At 38.0% G+C, this 16,351-nt stretch overlaps 1 protein-coding gene across 1 annotated transcript in view; it reads right to left on the bottom strand.

The window, feature by feature from the left end:
* The window catches only part of SLC35F1 (solute carrier family 35 member F1), a 584,647-nt gene that overhangs the window by 112,924 nt on the left and 455,372 nt on the right, over nucleotides 1-16,351 (bottom strand). The window contains exon 3 of the mRNA XM_043963476.1: nucleotides 10,934-11,061. Coding sequence (XP_043819411.1) covers nucleotides 10,934-11,061 — 128 coding nt within the window. The remainder of the gene's footprint in view (nucleotides 1-10,933; nucleotides 11,062-16,351) is intronic.

Below are 16,351 nucleotides of genomic sequence, written 5' to 3'. Positions count from 1 at the left end.
ACAATCAGGGGGCTTCTTGTAGGAGATTCCAGTTGGACTGAGAGGGGGCTAGGGATTCCAAAAGGCAGAGGTAAGAAGGGCGAGCACCTCAGACATGGTGAACACCCTGTGCACAATTACAGAGGTAGGTGAAGGAATGTGATTTACTAGAAATAGCAAATAGCTTGATTGAAATATGGATTCCATGGGGAGGTATAATAGGATATTGGTATGGAAAGAAAGAAAGCAGCCAAGGTGTGAAAGGCTCAAAAGGACAAATAGATGATTTTGTGTTTTACCCTAGAGTAAATTGGGAACCATTAAAATTTCTTGGATTGAAAAGTGACATAATCCATCTTGGATATAGAAATATCAGTTTGGCTATTGTTTGGAGAAGGGAGAGACTTGAGGCATGGAGACTTATCAGCAGGTTTTTTTCAATAGTTCAAGTGAGAAGTTGAACACTGTGGAGGTAGAGCCCAGAGAAATAATTAAGTGCCTACTATGGGAGTTTTCTTCTGCCTTCAGGTGTTGCAAGCCTACTTATGGTCTAATTTGAGGCAGCTATGTAGAGTGATTTGAGTTTGAAGCCTCTTTTGGACACTTGTTAGATTGATGTGTAATGCTAGGCAAGCCATTTAGGCTCTGTCAGCCTCAGTTTCTTCATCTGTAAAATGGGGATTTTATAGATAATAATAGCAATAGGCTAATAATGTAGCACCAACTCATTGGATTGTTGTGAACATCAATTGAAGTGACATATGCAAAATACTTTACAAGTTTTAAAGCACTATATAAATGCTAGTTATTATTATTGCTACTATTATGATTGCCTTATCATTACTATTGCTTGATCTGTCTATAGAATGATGCTTTTGCCTTACTTAATATCAATCTCTACTTTCATACCATAGATTTGACATATCTTTTCCCAATGATGAAAAATGCTAGCTATTACTATTTAGCTTATATTCTGCCACTGGGTCCTCTTGCCCACCTTTCTCCTTCAAAGTGCCATCTTTTCCTATAGAGAAATAACTAGAGGCTCAGAACCATGCTGTTCAGATAAATCACCTACGACAAACGCCTTTTTCCTTTTTCACCACTGCTGCCAGAATGCTGCAATTGTTTCATGGGGAGAACACTTGAATCCAGAGCACTAGGGAATCTCAATTTCACAGACTACTTCCATAGGCTGTGGACAAGAGGGGAGGCACCTCCATGAGCCGCCTTAATCCTCACACTCCCCATGTTCTCAAAATCAACATCCACCCAGTGGAGAAACCTAACCCTTGGGTCATACCCTTAAACCACTCACAGATTTTCAGTGTCTATTCCAGCTGCATTGGCTCTTTAATTATTCTCTCTCATCACAAGCTTATTCTATTATTCACTCTTGCCCTCACAACCATACCATTGATTTCCTGTACTTGATATAATTTGACATCTCCATCACAAAAACCTATTGGCCAATTTCCTAGCCACTCCTATTCTGCCTAGGACCTGTGTTAAGGGACCGTCCTGATGATTCTTTTTATATAACCAACAGAGGAGTTAATAACACTATGGCCTGGATACACAGCTATTTTTCCCTTTCAGGGGTTGTTGTAGGGATAAAATGAAATAAATTTGTAAAGCACTTTGCAAACCTTAAAGTGCTAGATATTATTATCACTATTGTTATTTTATCGCCATTGCTGTCTATACAGTGATGCATTTGCCTTATTTACAATTAAACTTTACCTTTGTAGGAGGCAGCCAGGTAGCTCAATGGACAGAGAGCACTGGGCCTGGAGTTAGGAAGACCTGAGTTCAAATCTGGTTTCTGACACTTACTAGCTATATAATCCTGGGCAAGTCATTTAACCTCTGTTTGCTTTCTCCACTGGAGAAGTAAATAGCACACTACTCCAGTATCTTTGCCAAGAAAATCCCATAGACAGTATTGATGTATTATGGTCCATAGGATCACAGAGTCTGACATGACTGAATAACAACATATCTTTATAACACAGATATAATAATAATAATATCTAGCATTTATATGGTACTTTAAGGTTTGCAAAGCACTTTACAAGTATCTTGGTCCATCCTCACAATAACTCCAGGAGATAGGTGCTGTTATTACCCCCATTTTATAAATAAGGGAACTGAGGCAGACAGAAGTTAAGTCACTTGCTTAAGGTCATAGCCAGTAAGGATCTGATGTTGGATTAGAACTCAAATCTTCCTGACTCTAGGTGCAGTGTAGGTGTGATAAATTCCCCCCTCCCCCCACTGATGAGAAAAGAAAGGAAAATAAGGAGAATTGTAAATAGAAAAGGGAAATATTATTTTCTTCCTTTTCCTTCAAGACACTTATAGAAGTTAACACAAGGCAGTGTTCTCAGAGAAGTTTGGCTAGGATGTTGAGAGGACTTCAGACCAGACCATTGCAAAGACTGGTTGAAAGAATGAGTGAAGTTTAGCTTGGACAAGTGGGAACGTGGTAGGTGATTTCAGGTGTCTGAAGAGCTATCATGTAAGAGAGGTTTACCCTGCATGGCACTAGACTAGAAGTAGAGATAGACTTAACATAGATAATAAAAAGCCTCCCAATAACCAGAGCTCTCTGAAATTGGGATGGGATGCCTCTGGGAGGTGGAAGGTTCTCCTTCCCTGAAGGTCTTCAGGAACATGCTTCATGAGCATTTTTCAGGGATTGGGGAGAGGGAATTTCTTTTTGGCTTCAGAACATACTTGATGATTTACGAGGTCACTTACAATCTGAGAGTCTGTAGTTCTGTAAGTGGGGAGCTAGGCGGCATAATGGATTGAATGCTGGGCCTGGAGTCAAGAAGACCCATTTTCCTGAGTTCAAATTGGGCTTCAGACGATTACTAGCTGTGTGACCCTGGGCAATCACTTAACTCTCAGTTAATTGCCTCAGTTTCCTCATCTGTAAAATGAGCTGGAGAAGTAAATGGCAAACCATTCCAGTATCTTTGCCAAGAAAACTCCAAATGGAGTCATGAAGAGTTGAACATAACTGAAACAACTGAACAACAGTTCTGTGAGTGACATATCTCATGAAAAAGCATGGACCCAGGAAATCACAGTGATTTCCTACACTATGAAAGCTAGAGAATGCCTAAGAAGAGAATGGAAACTTGTTAATAATGAGAATTACTTTGGATTTATTGGTTTTTTTCTTTTTTGGGGGGGGGTTGAGGCAATTGGGGTTAAGTCACTTGCCCAGGGTCACACAGCAAGTAAGTGTTAAGTGTCTGAGGTCAGATCTGAACTCAGGTCCTCCTTACTCCAGGGCTGGTGCTCTATCCACTGTGCCACCAAGCTGCCCCTGGATTTATTGTTAAGTGTTTTTCAGTTGTGTCTGACTCTCTGTGATACCATTTGGGGTTTTCTTGGCAAAGATACTGGAACACTTTGCCATTTCCTTCTCCAGCTCATTTGATAGATAAGGAAACTGATGAAATTAACTGAGGTTTAAGTGACTTTCTCAGGGTCACACATCTAGTCAGTGTCTGAAGCAATATTTGAACTCAGGTCTTTCTGACTCCAGGCTCAGTGCTCTATCCACTGCACTACTTGGCTGCTTATTGTAGTTGAGAGCATATACATTCCTTTCCTTTCACAAAACCCACTCCTGATGTTAATACCTGTGTGATCCAGGATGTCACTTAATTTCTCTGGGCCTCAGTTTCCTTTTTGTAAAAAGTGGTTGGACTAGATGAACTCTGAGGTCCTCTCTAAGATCTATGAACTTGTGATCACAGTCCATTAATTCAGCATCCGAGGACCTGGGTTCAAATCCCATCCATGATGATACTATGCCTATGTGGTTCTAGGACAAGCCACTTAACCTTCCCTGAACCTCAGTTTCTTCCTTTTTAAAAAGAGAAGGTTGGACCCCCCTGTTTTGGTCCCCTCTGTCTCTCAATTTTTGCATCCATGATCCCGATCCATTTCAGCACATGTGCCCTTCTGTCCTACATGGATGAGGAAAGAGAGACAATATCTTGGTGGAAAGGAGACCTTGCAAAGTTAGCTTTCCACTAAAATGGTCTCTTTCCCAGAGTTATAAAAATACCCGCAGACTTTCTAATTTAGTCAAATGTCACTGTTAATCTGTTTCGCAGTCCCAGTTCCAATGTGCTCATTCTCCATGATTCAAGAGAAGCATATGCACCCAAGTGGTCCTTAGACTAAAATCCTCCTAAATCCAGCATAGTGGTGTGATCATAAGCAGCTTCTCCGACAGGAATTAACCCTCTTCCTTTCACTTTCTCATAAAGAAAACAGCTTGGTTTCTTCATGCCAATGTCTCTCTTTCATCATCTTTTTTTTCTGAATACATTTTCCTTCCTTGGTCTGATAGCAACTCTCTTTAGCTACTATTTGTGATGGGCAAAGCACTAGAAATGACATTTTGCAAGTGCCGCGTATCAGTTAGTTGTCTCTACCACAAATCGTAGGACTAATAAATGCTCTGAAAAGGCAAGCGGAATAACTGGTCAAGAGGCCCATCCCATCTTTCCTACTCCAAATCTATCCAGGTGTCACAGACCCATTCATTCCAGTTCACAAAGTTAGAGTAATTGGTGCTCCTGAGAAGACAGGTAGTTAAGTCAGTCAATAAAAATTCATTAAGAGCCTACTATGTGCCAGACTTTCTACTAAGCACTAGGGATACAAATATGAAGAAGAGAATCCCTGCCCTCAAGGAGCTTATAATCTAATAGGGAAAGATCACACACAAAAGAAAGCTGAAAAGTAGTAAGGATAGGACAGGGAGGAGGGTACCCAGCTTGGGACATGCTGGAGTTCAGGCCAAGTAGTATAAAATGGCGGGAAACGAAGAGATGGACAGCCTGGGAAACCTCCTTAAAATGGAAGCTAAGTTTTGTACTATCAAAAGAGTAGGAATCCAAGACTGGAAACACAGTAGGTTCCTGAGAAATACCTTCTGAATCGATCTGAACACAAGGAAACAGGGTGAGACCTTTCTCATTCCCTCAGTTTACAAACAGTAATCAGAATACAAGTGACTTGACAGAAATAAATTCGGATTCCCAGACCAAATCATTCCTCTTTCACCACTCGAATATCATATAATAGGTATTCTTATCATGAGTGGGAAAGGGTTTCTAGGAAAATTAGCAACTTATTCTCACACCTTTCCCTCTTCTCCTTGTTCAGTCAATCTGATTAAGGCCAACTAGGTTTCAATGAGACTCACTGTATTTTCAGAATTGCTGTGGAATGACTTAAATGGATTTCCCGAATACATCATGTTAAAATAGCCTGTCCAACAATTTATTTGAAATAGGTGCCAGGGAGGAAAGGTAGCAGAATTCAGCACTGATGGAACCAAAAGGAGTAGACCCGAGGAGCAGATGGGCTGCAGTTATTAGAAATAGTCATTGTGCATAAAATGGCTTGAAAATGAAAAAATGCACAATGTTTAGCAAGCTACAAATTGAATCTATCTTTACAATCTTTAATGGAAGAAAAAATGTCAGTTTGGTATTTCCCTCAATCCCCAAGTATTATACATTTCTAATGATGGAGGCAGAAGGAGTTCCTCATTTCTATCTTTCACCACCATCTGTCAATGTTTGGGAACAGTATACCATGCTGCATCATACAACAGACCCTTTTCTATTCTTCTCACCCCTACTGTGAATGTGTACAAATTTTAAATTTCTTGGGGGACCTATATATAGATGTATATGCACAGATATATATATATGTATATATATATATATGTATCCATTCAAAATATGTCCCTTCACCCCCAAGTCATCAGTACATCCAATAAACCCTCTTTACCCTACCAAACATCAACTATGTACAATGCACTGTACTAGGCACGATGGGTAAAAAATGTATGATAATCAGACATAGTCCTTGTCATGGGAACTTACAATCTAATAGAAGCAATGAGACAAGTGCCTACAGATGTCTAATACTGTGCAAATTATGCCATGATAATAAAAATTGCCAGAGTATATTGAGAGATATGAGCTTGCTAAACATTGTGCAGTGAGGATGTGGAAGGCTGCTTCAGAGGCAAGAAGTCCTGAATTCAAATCATCCTCAGGACCCTTAACTAGCTATGTGACCTGTGCAAATCACTTAAACCACTAGCTGGCTCAGTTTACTCCTTTGTAAAAGGGGATAATAATAATACCCCCAGGGCTGTGGAGGGATAAAATAAGATGATACTTGTAATGCATTTTAACAAATGCTATATAAATGTTGGCTATTACTATTGAGTGATAATGTTAGAGTCATATAGAATTGTATAGAGATAAGAGAAGGTAGAATGGGATAAGGCAAAATTGAACAATCTAACTTGGCTGTAGTTAAAAAGGGAAAAATGGGAAAAGCATGAGACTTGAAATCAGGAGAGACCATGGTTTAGAATCTTGTCTTTGATAATAGAAGTGTAAACCAGGAAAAAATCATTTTATTTCTCTGATCCTGGTGATCCTTAAACGTAAGGATTATTGTAAAGATTGGAATGAGATAATGTGTGAAATGGGTTTGGCAAACTATCTAAGTTTTATAAACTACTGGAATGTATAACATAAATGCCACGTATTATTACTATTATTATGATGGTCTATATGATTATATGTTGTTCAGTTGTATTAGTCATGTTTGACTCTTCAATGACCCCCATTTGGGGGTTTTCTGGCAGAGATACCTGGGATATAGGCATGGTTTCCCATCTCCTTCTCCAGCTCATTTAACAGATGAGGAAACTGAGGCAACAGGGTTAAGTAACTTGACCATGGCTGACACAGCTATTAAGTGTCTGATGCACTCTATCCATTGTCCTACCTAGCTGCCCACCTATAATTATATACCATGCTGTTGTTCACAATGACGATGTTGAGACGAGGGTTAACTGGAACAGCCAGCTAAGAGTTTATCTTTTGTCCTATGAGGATAGTTGTTATTAGGCAGTGAGAAACCAAAGAGTGTTTACTAACGCAATGCAGTGATATGGTCCGATCTAGCACTAGATGAATGCTCTGGGGATGGTATCAAGAAGAAATAGTTTATGGCAGTCCAGGAGAGAGGTTAAGAGAGTGTAGACCAGAGGTGAGGTGGCAGTGGGAATGAGGAAGAGGAACAGATGAAAGAAATATCTTAGAGGTTAAATTCATAGGATTTGGCAACAGAAGTATACAATTTTTCCCCAAACATGCTAAATGTTTCATGTAAATCTTAAATAAAATTTGTTTCTTCCGAGCCTACTTTTTTTTTAAAGTGATATTTCTAGACCACTTGTTATATGAAAGATATGGACCCTTAATCATTCTCTCCCTTAGGGAATTTATTAAATTTCTTGTGATATTTCTCTTCAGGGCTTCAGTCAGAATAATCTATCAAATCGAAAGAAATAGTGTGTCTAGCAGCATCTACTGTGATGTCATTAAGTATATTGGTATTTATTTTATACTATTTAAGTTGTCTTATTATTCATAATGTCACATTAGCTATATATACTTGTTGTTTCCACCACCTCTCATTCATTTTTCCAACTCTTTGCATATGAGTCTGACCACCACTCACTTTGAAGCTTTTTTCTTCAAGCTTACCTAATGATTATACTAAATCCAAAGGTTTGTTCTCATTCCCCATGATCTCTCTGCAACATGTGACACTGTTGATCACCCACTCCTCAATCTTCTCTTCTCTCTCAGCTTTCATGACACTGCGTACTCATGGTAGCTCTTCCTATATGATTGCTCATCTCATTCCCTTTGTATGTTATAATCATCTGTATCCTTCCCTCCTTCCCCTTAAGAGTGGATATGTCTCAAGGCTCACTCCTGAAGCCTTGTCTCTCTTGCTAAACTCATAAGCTTCTATGAGTTCAATTATCATCTCTATGCAAATGATTTCTAAATCCATATAACCAGCTCTTTTCTCTCTCCGGAATTTTATGTCCACATCACCAGTTGCCTGCTAGACGTCTCTACCTGGATACCTCAAAATTACAATGTGTAAAACAGAATATTTGTCTTTTCCCACACACCCTTTCTCTTTTCCCACCTTTACTGCTTCTGTGAAAAATAGTATCACCTTTTATTCACCTAGGTTTGTAATCTCATATTTTTTTTTCCGGTGAGGCAATTGGGGTTAAGTGACTTGCCCAGGGTCACACAGCTAGTAAGTGTTAAGTGTCTGAGGCCGGATTTGAACTCAGGTCCTCCTGACTCCAGGGCCAGTGCTCTATCCACTGCGCCACCTAGCTGCCCCTGGTTTGTAATCTTAAAGTCGTTTTTGATCCTTTACTATCCATTACCCTCACCCCAATATACATTCAGTTCCAAATGTTGATTCTGTCACCAAATCTTCTCTTCCATCATTATGTGATGGATGACCTGTGCTATCAAGGTGCTAAGCATACACAGATGGATATATACTCATGGATATACACAGGCATTCTTCTCAAGGATCTTACAAATTAATAGGGGGAAAAGCTGTGCATACAAACAACTGTGGAAGAGAGGGATGACAGTTAAAGAACCCACTATGGCCTGGTGCTAGGTACCTGATAAGGTTTTGGGGGAGTCTTTGGAGATATAAATATCAAATCTTAGCCAAATGCCATATTTGGCTCCATTTCTCTCTGTAGCCTTAAAATGGCTTAAGCCATCATCCCATTACTGCATGAGTAATAAAGTGTGAAATGGACTAGAAAGTGAAAGTGAAATAGACCAGCTCAGTTTAATTACTTAGGATACAATCAGAAAATAAATGTATAGCATAAATAGTGAAAAATTCAACTAACCTTGCTAAGTGTACAGGAATACTAATGATGATAATAACAACTGACATTGATAAAGCACTGTGAAGTTTGCCAAATGCTTTATATTCATGATGTCCCATTGAGCCTCACAGCAAACTTGTGAGGTAGGCACTAAAGGTAGTAGACATCCCTTTGGCAGTAGGGTTTGGGGACTTCCAAATAAGTGTTTTGTGGTTTTTTTTGTGTTTTTTTTTGGGGGGGGGCCATGAGGGTTAAGTGACTTGTCCAGGGTCACACAGCTAGTACGTGTCTAGTGTCTGAGGCTGGATTTGAACTCAGGTCCTCTCAAATCCAGGGCCAGTGCTTTATCCACTGTGCCACCTAGCTGCCCCAATCAGTGTTTCTTGAGAAAATTAATAGATTCCCCCAAACTCCAGCCCTAACACAACAGCCCTAACACAAGATAACTACTACACCAATGGCTGCCTGCCCCTCCTCCCCACCCCTTTTAAACTTCCTTTTCAGAGTTGTCTCTCTCCACTCATCTGTAAGCTTCTGGAGGGTTGGCATTTTGTCTCTTTTTCTTGTTTGTATTCCCCAATGCTTACCACAGTGTCTGACATGTAGTAGGCATTTAATAAAAATTTTAAAAAATTAAATGGAAAGAGAAAGATGAATTGAGCAACATTTTTTAGGGCAGGATAACCAATCTGTGTTCAGTGGTAACCCTGGGGTTCCATGTGATGTGAATAAGGTTCGAGTATTTCAAGTGTCTATGACGTCATTAGCATGAGGAACTCCCAGTATGGAGATACTTTCTATGGAGGTAGATCTCAACCCTTCTGAAACTTAAATAACTCTTAGGGAGTTTCCAAGGTAGAAAAAAGTTTATTCACATTCTAGGGATTATGGAGTTAGTGTCATAGGTAAGATTTGAAGCCAGGTCTTCCTTACTGTCTAACAACCTATCTACCACATCATACTCTATAGTGAAAACAGACATTGTTAAAAAAAAACAGTAAAGGTAGAGTTATTATCCCTTGAAAGATGAAATGTAAAACTATATGTGTATCTAAAAATACTATGTAAATAATTTTTCTAATTGGAAATAGGTTGAGTTTCATCTATTTTGCTTCCAAATTTTTCCAATCTCATTTTATCCATGGGGTATATCATCTCTCTACACTTCTGCTTTATCTCATGTTTGGACCAGTTTTTATATATTTGATCAATAGATTTCATTCCTAAGAGTGTTTTTTGGTCAAATTGTTTGAGAAATGCTGGTTTAGGAATTACTAAACAATTCTGTTATTTATACAAAGCCCATTTAAAAAAAACAAGCATAGGAAAATACAAGATTCTGCTCTCATTTAAAACACTAATGGGTTTTTAAAAAATGCTTATTGATAATCCTTTAAGTAGCAAAAAATTAAGACACATCATGCAAGGTAACAATTTAGTTGCTTGTCTTCTTGGAAAAGGAAATAAAATATGAATGAATTCAAGGGAAAATGAATATCTGGTTAGAGCTGAACCAAGAAAAAATATTAAGAGAAATGTCTGAGTCTTAGCCACTGTAGTAGATATAATGCTGGACGTGGAGTCAGGAAAATATAGGTTCAAATCCTGCCTTTGACACTTACTATTTGTTTGACTATGATCAAGTTACCTAACTTCCCTGAGTCTGTTTTCTTATCTGTAAAACAGGTATAATAACAACACCTACCTCCCAAACTTGTTGTGGGGCTCAAATGATATAATTTATATAAAGCATTTCACAAACCATAATGCACAACACAGAAGTGAGAGATTATTATTATCAATAAATAATTAATAACATTACTTATAATTAATTAGATCTTTAATAATAATTTTCCCCATTTTTAATTGGAGTTTAGATAGAAATTGTCCTGGGACAAGTAATTATCCCATTATTCTTTCAGATTTAGTATTTTGTGGATTAGAGCAACAAGGAAAATAATTATCATGATTGTTACTCCATTCTCTTTACATATAGATATTATATAATGCCATCTTAATATACCTAGCATTGTATCCTTATGGAATCCTTTGACGATTGGCCAATGTGTAAATTCAGGTTACCATGGCTGAGGAGTCAGCAGTGAACACAATGAAATAGCCCCAGAAAATAGGAATAGTGAAAGAAAGAAGGCTCTCACCTACCTGCACACTGGTCAATGTGGTATATTGGTAAGCTTTGACTACCAGGTAATTTGCTTCTAGATCTATGATGCCTAGGATCATATATTTCCACCATCTTCGCCTCAAAATCGCCAGCAAATTTTCTTCTCCTGGATCAAAAAGAGTTAAGTAGAAATGAATTCAGGTTTAGAAACTATCATGTATCACACATTTGGCAAGGATTGTAATATTTTTCAGTTTTACATTTTCTGACCACACCAAATGCCTAATAGAGCAAATGAATTAAAATGTCAGGGACTCACAATTTTAACTTAGTCCACAATCTTTCTTGTAAATATCAGCTCTCCAAATTAGTTTTTAGGAGTGAGAAGGATGAGGCAGGTTATTAGTTTACCATGGAAAACATTTTCTCAGAAATGAAGAGAGAAAAAAAATCATTACATCACCTTGCAATGGAATAAGAATATTCATCAGAGAAGAGACATAAATCATGCTGGGTACAAAAAAACAGTGAGGGCTACCATTACTGTAGTAAGAAATGCAGACATGAAAGAAAGATCTTTGAGGGTCAAGATCTTCCCTCTCACTTCTGTCTTGGGGTCTTTCCACTCTACTAAACTGCTTTCTTTAGGTTTGAAGCTCCCTTTCTGACCATGGCATGCTAAAGTGATCCTAATGGTCCTGCCTCTCTGGAATCAGTACAATTCTTTAGAGATGGAGAGAGAAGGTAGAAATATCAGGCATGTGCTAACCTAGTTGTAGTCCTCTGCAACACAGCCACAGCATGGGGGGCCTTTGGGGACAGCATGGGTGTAGTGGAAATAACACTGTACTTGGAGTGAGAAGATCTGGGTTCAAGTCTTGGCCCTACCATTGACTGGCTGTGTGAGTCTGGGTAGGTTAAATTCTCTGAGCTTGTTTCTTATCTTGAAAATGGAGAAAATAACAGCTGACATTTTATACAGTGTTTTCATGTTTACAAAACATTTTTATATACATTGTTTTGTCTGATCCTTCAAACAACCCCATGGTAGAGGTTCTATAGGTATTCCTATTTCTGTCTTACAGATGAAGAAACATAGGGTTAGAGGTTGTGACATGTCCACCATCACCCAGCTAATGAATATCACAGACAAGAGACCAGACCTTCCTCATTTAAAAACCGAACTCACTATCTTTTCCTCTGAACCATTCCATTTTCCTATCCTTTCTATTACTGTGGAAGGTACCATCATCCTCTTAATTATTGAGATTTGCAACCTAGGCATCACTGGCTTTCTCTCTCTGTTTCTCTCTCTGTATCTCTGCTCTTATATCTCATCTCTTGCCACAGGTCTGTTGATTTTAACTTTATAACTTTTCTTGCATACGCCCCTTTCTCTCCTCTGAAACTTCCACCACTCTGGTACAGGCCTTTATCACATGATGCCTGGACTACTGCAATAGCCTGCTTGGTTGGTCTTCCTGTCACAAGTCTCTCCCCTATCCAGTCCATCTTTTATTCAGTTGTCAAACTAATCTTTCTAAAGTACAGATCTGACCATGTCACATACCTCCTACCACGCAGTTCAATGAATTCCAGTGGCTCCCTATTGCTGCCAGGATCAAGCATAAAATCCTGTTCAACTCTTTTTTTTTTTTCAGAGCAATGAGGGTTAAGTGATTTGCCCAGGGTTACACAGCTACTAAATGTCAAGTGTCTGAGGTCAGATTTGAACTCAGGTCCTCCTGAATCCAGGGCCGGTGCTTTATTCACTGTGCCACCTAGCTGCTCCTCAGGGAGAACTTCTGAATTGAGGGAAGTTTGAAAGGCCAAGCATTCACATCTATCAATTATCTCTTCTAAAATGATAGTCTTGTTTAGAATAGGGTTACAATAAAATAAGTAAATTGATGCATTTTTGGAAAGGGTGATTCTAAGCACAATGATTGAATAAACTGTATCTGTCAACAATTCTGTGACATGGGGGTCACTTTCACATCTTCACATTTTCAAGAGAGAGCACACTTTCCAGGGAAATGGATTTGTTCCATAGACCAAACCCAGGAATTGCTTAACGATGGTTAATCTGTTTCAAGGCCAAGGATGATGCCCACCCAAGGCATGGTAAACAAGATGAAATAAAATTAAATCTATCATGAATCTATGACACAAACTTAAAATGAAATCAATATTCTGGGGCAGCTAGGTGGCGCAGTGGATAGAGCACCGGCCCTGGAGTCAGGAGTACCTGAGTTCAAATCCGGCCTCAGACACTTAACACTTACTAACTGTATGACCCTAGGCAAGTCACTTAACCCCAATTGCCTCACTAAAAAAAAAAAAATCAATATTCTTCTTGGTTTCAAGTTTGGTGAAAAAGAAAAATGGACAAGTCAATTCATATTAAAAGAACGTAAAAGAATTTCTCACAGATATTCAAATCCATTTTCTTTTAAATTTAATAAATATTTATTGTCTACTTTGTGCAAAGTCCTATGCTGCATCAATGTGTAGAGAATAGTTCTCAGATTTAAGAACATTTGATTTTTTTTTTCACGAGCTCAAGTCTGGTCAAAACAGAATAAAACAAGAGTAAGAAGTCTTGAAAAAATTCCTAGCATTTGGGGAATTTCCATAATTTAGAGAAAATTTTAAAATGCTTTGGACTCTTTGGGAGTTTTAAAAGATAATTTACAGATTTGGTTATTATCATCTTTAGTGTATAGCTAATTAGATACTATAAAAAATAGCTTCTAGCATAATTCCTTGTATAGAAGTGATTAATAAATGTGTTCAACTGAATGCCTTACTTTTATTAGCTGAGTTTAGTGAATGATATCTTTTGACAATGACTAAAGTTTTGTCATACACATCATCCCCCTACTCAGGATGCTTCCCTCATTACCCCTATCAAGGAAAGGCTTTCTAGTCAATACACTTTAGCAGACTGGAACTGAGATGGCTGGTCACAGGGAACAATGTCCAACAGGAATCATAGTGGAGTTATATCATGAAAAATAGAGGAACCCTTGTGGGGAGGAGTTGGAGAATAAAAGGTGAGGGGAAGGTACAGACCTATAGAGATTTTTTAAATCTTTTTTCTTTTCTTTTCTTTTTTTTCCCAGGACAGTGAGGGTTAAGTGATTTGCCTAGGTTCACACAGCTAGTAAATGTCAAATGTCTGAGGCCGTATTTGAACTCGGGTCCTGCTGACTCCAGGGCTGGTACTTTATCCACTGAGACACCTAGCTGCCCCCAGACCTATAGAGTTTTAACATCAGCAGAAAACATTGATGGCTCTGCAGCTTTAGAAACATGCATTATAGGACAATTTCTGAAATGCCTGGAAAAACTTGTATGAACTGATATATAGCAAAGAGAGCAGAACCAGGAGAGTGTTGTGCACAGTGACAGCAATATTGTTCAATGAAGAAGTGTAAATGATTTAACTATTCTCAGCAATGTAATGATCTGAGACAATCCCAAAGGACTAATGATGAAGCCTACCATCCACCTCCAAAGAAAGAACTGATATTGATAGAACATATACTGAAGTATGCTATTTTCACTTTCATTTTTTATTTTATTTATTTTCTTATACAAAATGACTCATATGGTAATGGTTTACATAATTGCACATGTATAACCTATATCTGATTGCTTACTTCCTCAGGGAGGGGAGGGATAGAATTTGGAACTCGAAACTTTAAATAAAAATGTTTATCATAAAAAAACAACAACATGCATTATCCTTCCACACATGAACCCTGGCCACATATATTCCCTACACATTTGCCCTTCCATGAAAGTGCTCTGGCTATTTATGTTCCCTAGGTATGATTTCTAAGCATATCTACTCTGCCCAATGAAGTTGTGTGGATTTACTGGAGAGTATGATCCAGGTTTATGAGACAAATGCTCCAATACCAATTTCCTTCATGAGCTATTTTATTGCATACTTTTATTTTGAACTAATTTCATTTTTTGACTAACTAGTAAAAATAAACATGTTGGGGGCATGTGGCTTTGAGAACAGAATATCTTTTGGTTATAACATTTGGGGCCTTCATTATAGATTTATTTATTCAACATATGATAGCACCGGTTCTAGAAAAACACTTTGAACACAGATGAAAGGCTGAACACAGAAAATAAAATAAATCAATGGTATATTAAATCCCAAACCTGAGTAAAAAAAAAAGGTGTTCATTAAAAAAAATGCCATTAGCCTGATTAATTCATGCAATAAACAGAATATAAAGTTTGCCAAAGTAGGCATACTCTGATTATATCCCAATAGACAGCACAGAAATTATGCTTCCACAATGTTCTCCAGCTCCTGTCAATCAACAGAAAACATTATATGGACCCAAAGAAATGATTAATTTCCCTTACTGTTCTACTAAAGATGGAGCCTGCCATGTGTGAAAAGCCCAAACACATGTTCTTACATCCCTTTTTCACTTGAAGCACCTGAAATATGTAATACACTCATGTAGCAGTGCAAGCCCGGGAGGTGAGAGAATATCTTTTATTTCATTGTAAGCATGAAAAAGATTGTTTTTTTTTTAATGCCACCTGGGGACTTAGCTGTATGGTTGCCATTAACATGGAAGCATACTGGGTCATTAACACCTTCCCAGGCATATTTAAGATGCATTCCTAAAAGCTACAACACCAGAATGCTTCTGTAGCCCCATAGAATGAAATTACTAGATACACCAGCATAATTGAGAGGAATTTCCCAAAACTTTGAAGGGAGGAAAAAGCAACTGTTTTTTCTTGAGAAAAAGATGATAGAAGAAATAATCAAACCCGAAGATGGAAGATTAGGATTATTGGTTAGGATTTAAAGGTATCCTACTTTAAAGAAGGGGTAGTAAGATATTTAATTATTCAAAAAGATTCATTTGTTAATTCATTCAAAAATATTTATGCAACACCTGTGCTACAGAAGGAGATAGGCTGACATCTCTGTCCACAAGGACAAGTAAAATAAGACAAGACCAGAATACAAAAAAATGAGATTATGTAGAAGAGTGTCATAAATACAGTAAAAGTGTTACAGAAAATGGGCCAAGAGGAGACACCACATATACGAAGAGGATCAAGAAAAACTTCATTAAGAAAGTGGACATTTGAATAATTTTTAAAAGGCGCTTGAATCAATGAATCAAAAAGTATTTATTAAGTACCCCAACTATGTGTCAGGCAGTATAATAGACATTGGGGATCTAGAAACAACAACAACAACAACAACAAATGACAAAACAATAAAGTTTTTGTCTTCAAGCATCTTATTTTCTAAAGTGGGGGATTAAATGGGAGACAAATATACTTGTAACTCTATACAAAATAAATACAAGGTAATTTTAGGGAGAAGTACAGGGAATGTTCTTATAGAGGAGGCAATACTTGAGTTAAGTTTTGAAGAGGCCAAGATGAGGGGGAGTACA

This window comes from Dromiciops gliroides, chromosome 4, assembly GCF_019393635.1.
Source record: "Dromiciops gliroides isolate mDroGli1 chromosome 4, mDroGli1.pri, whole genome shotgun sequence".
Classification (NCBI taxonomy): Eukaryota; Metazoa; Chordata; class Mammalia; order Microbiotheria; family Microbiotheriidae; genus Dromiciops; species Dromiciops gliroides.
This window is presented reverse-complemented; position numbering and strand designations above follow the sequence as displayed.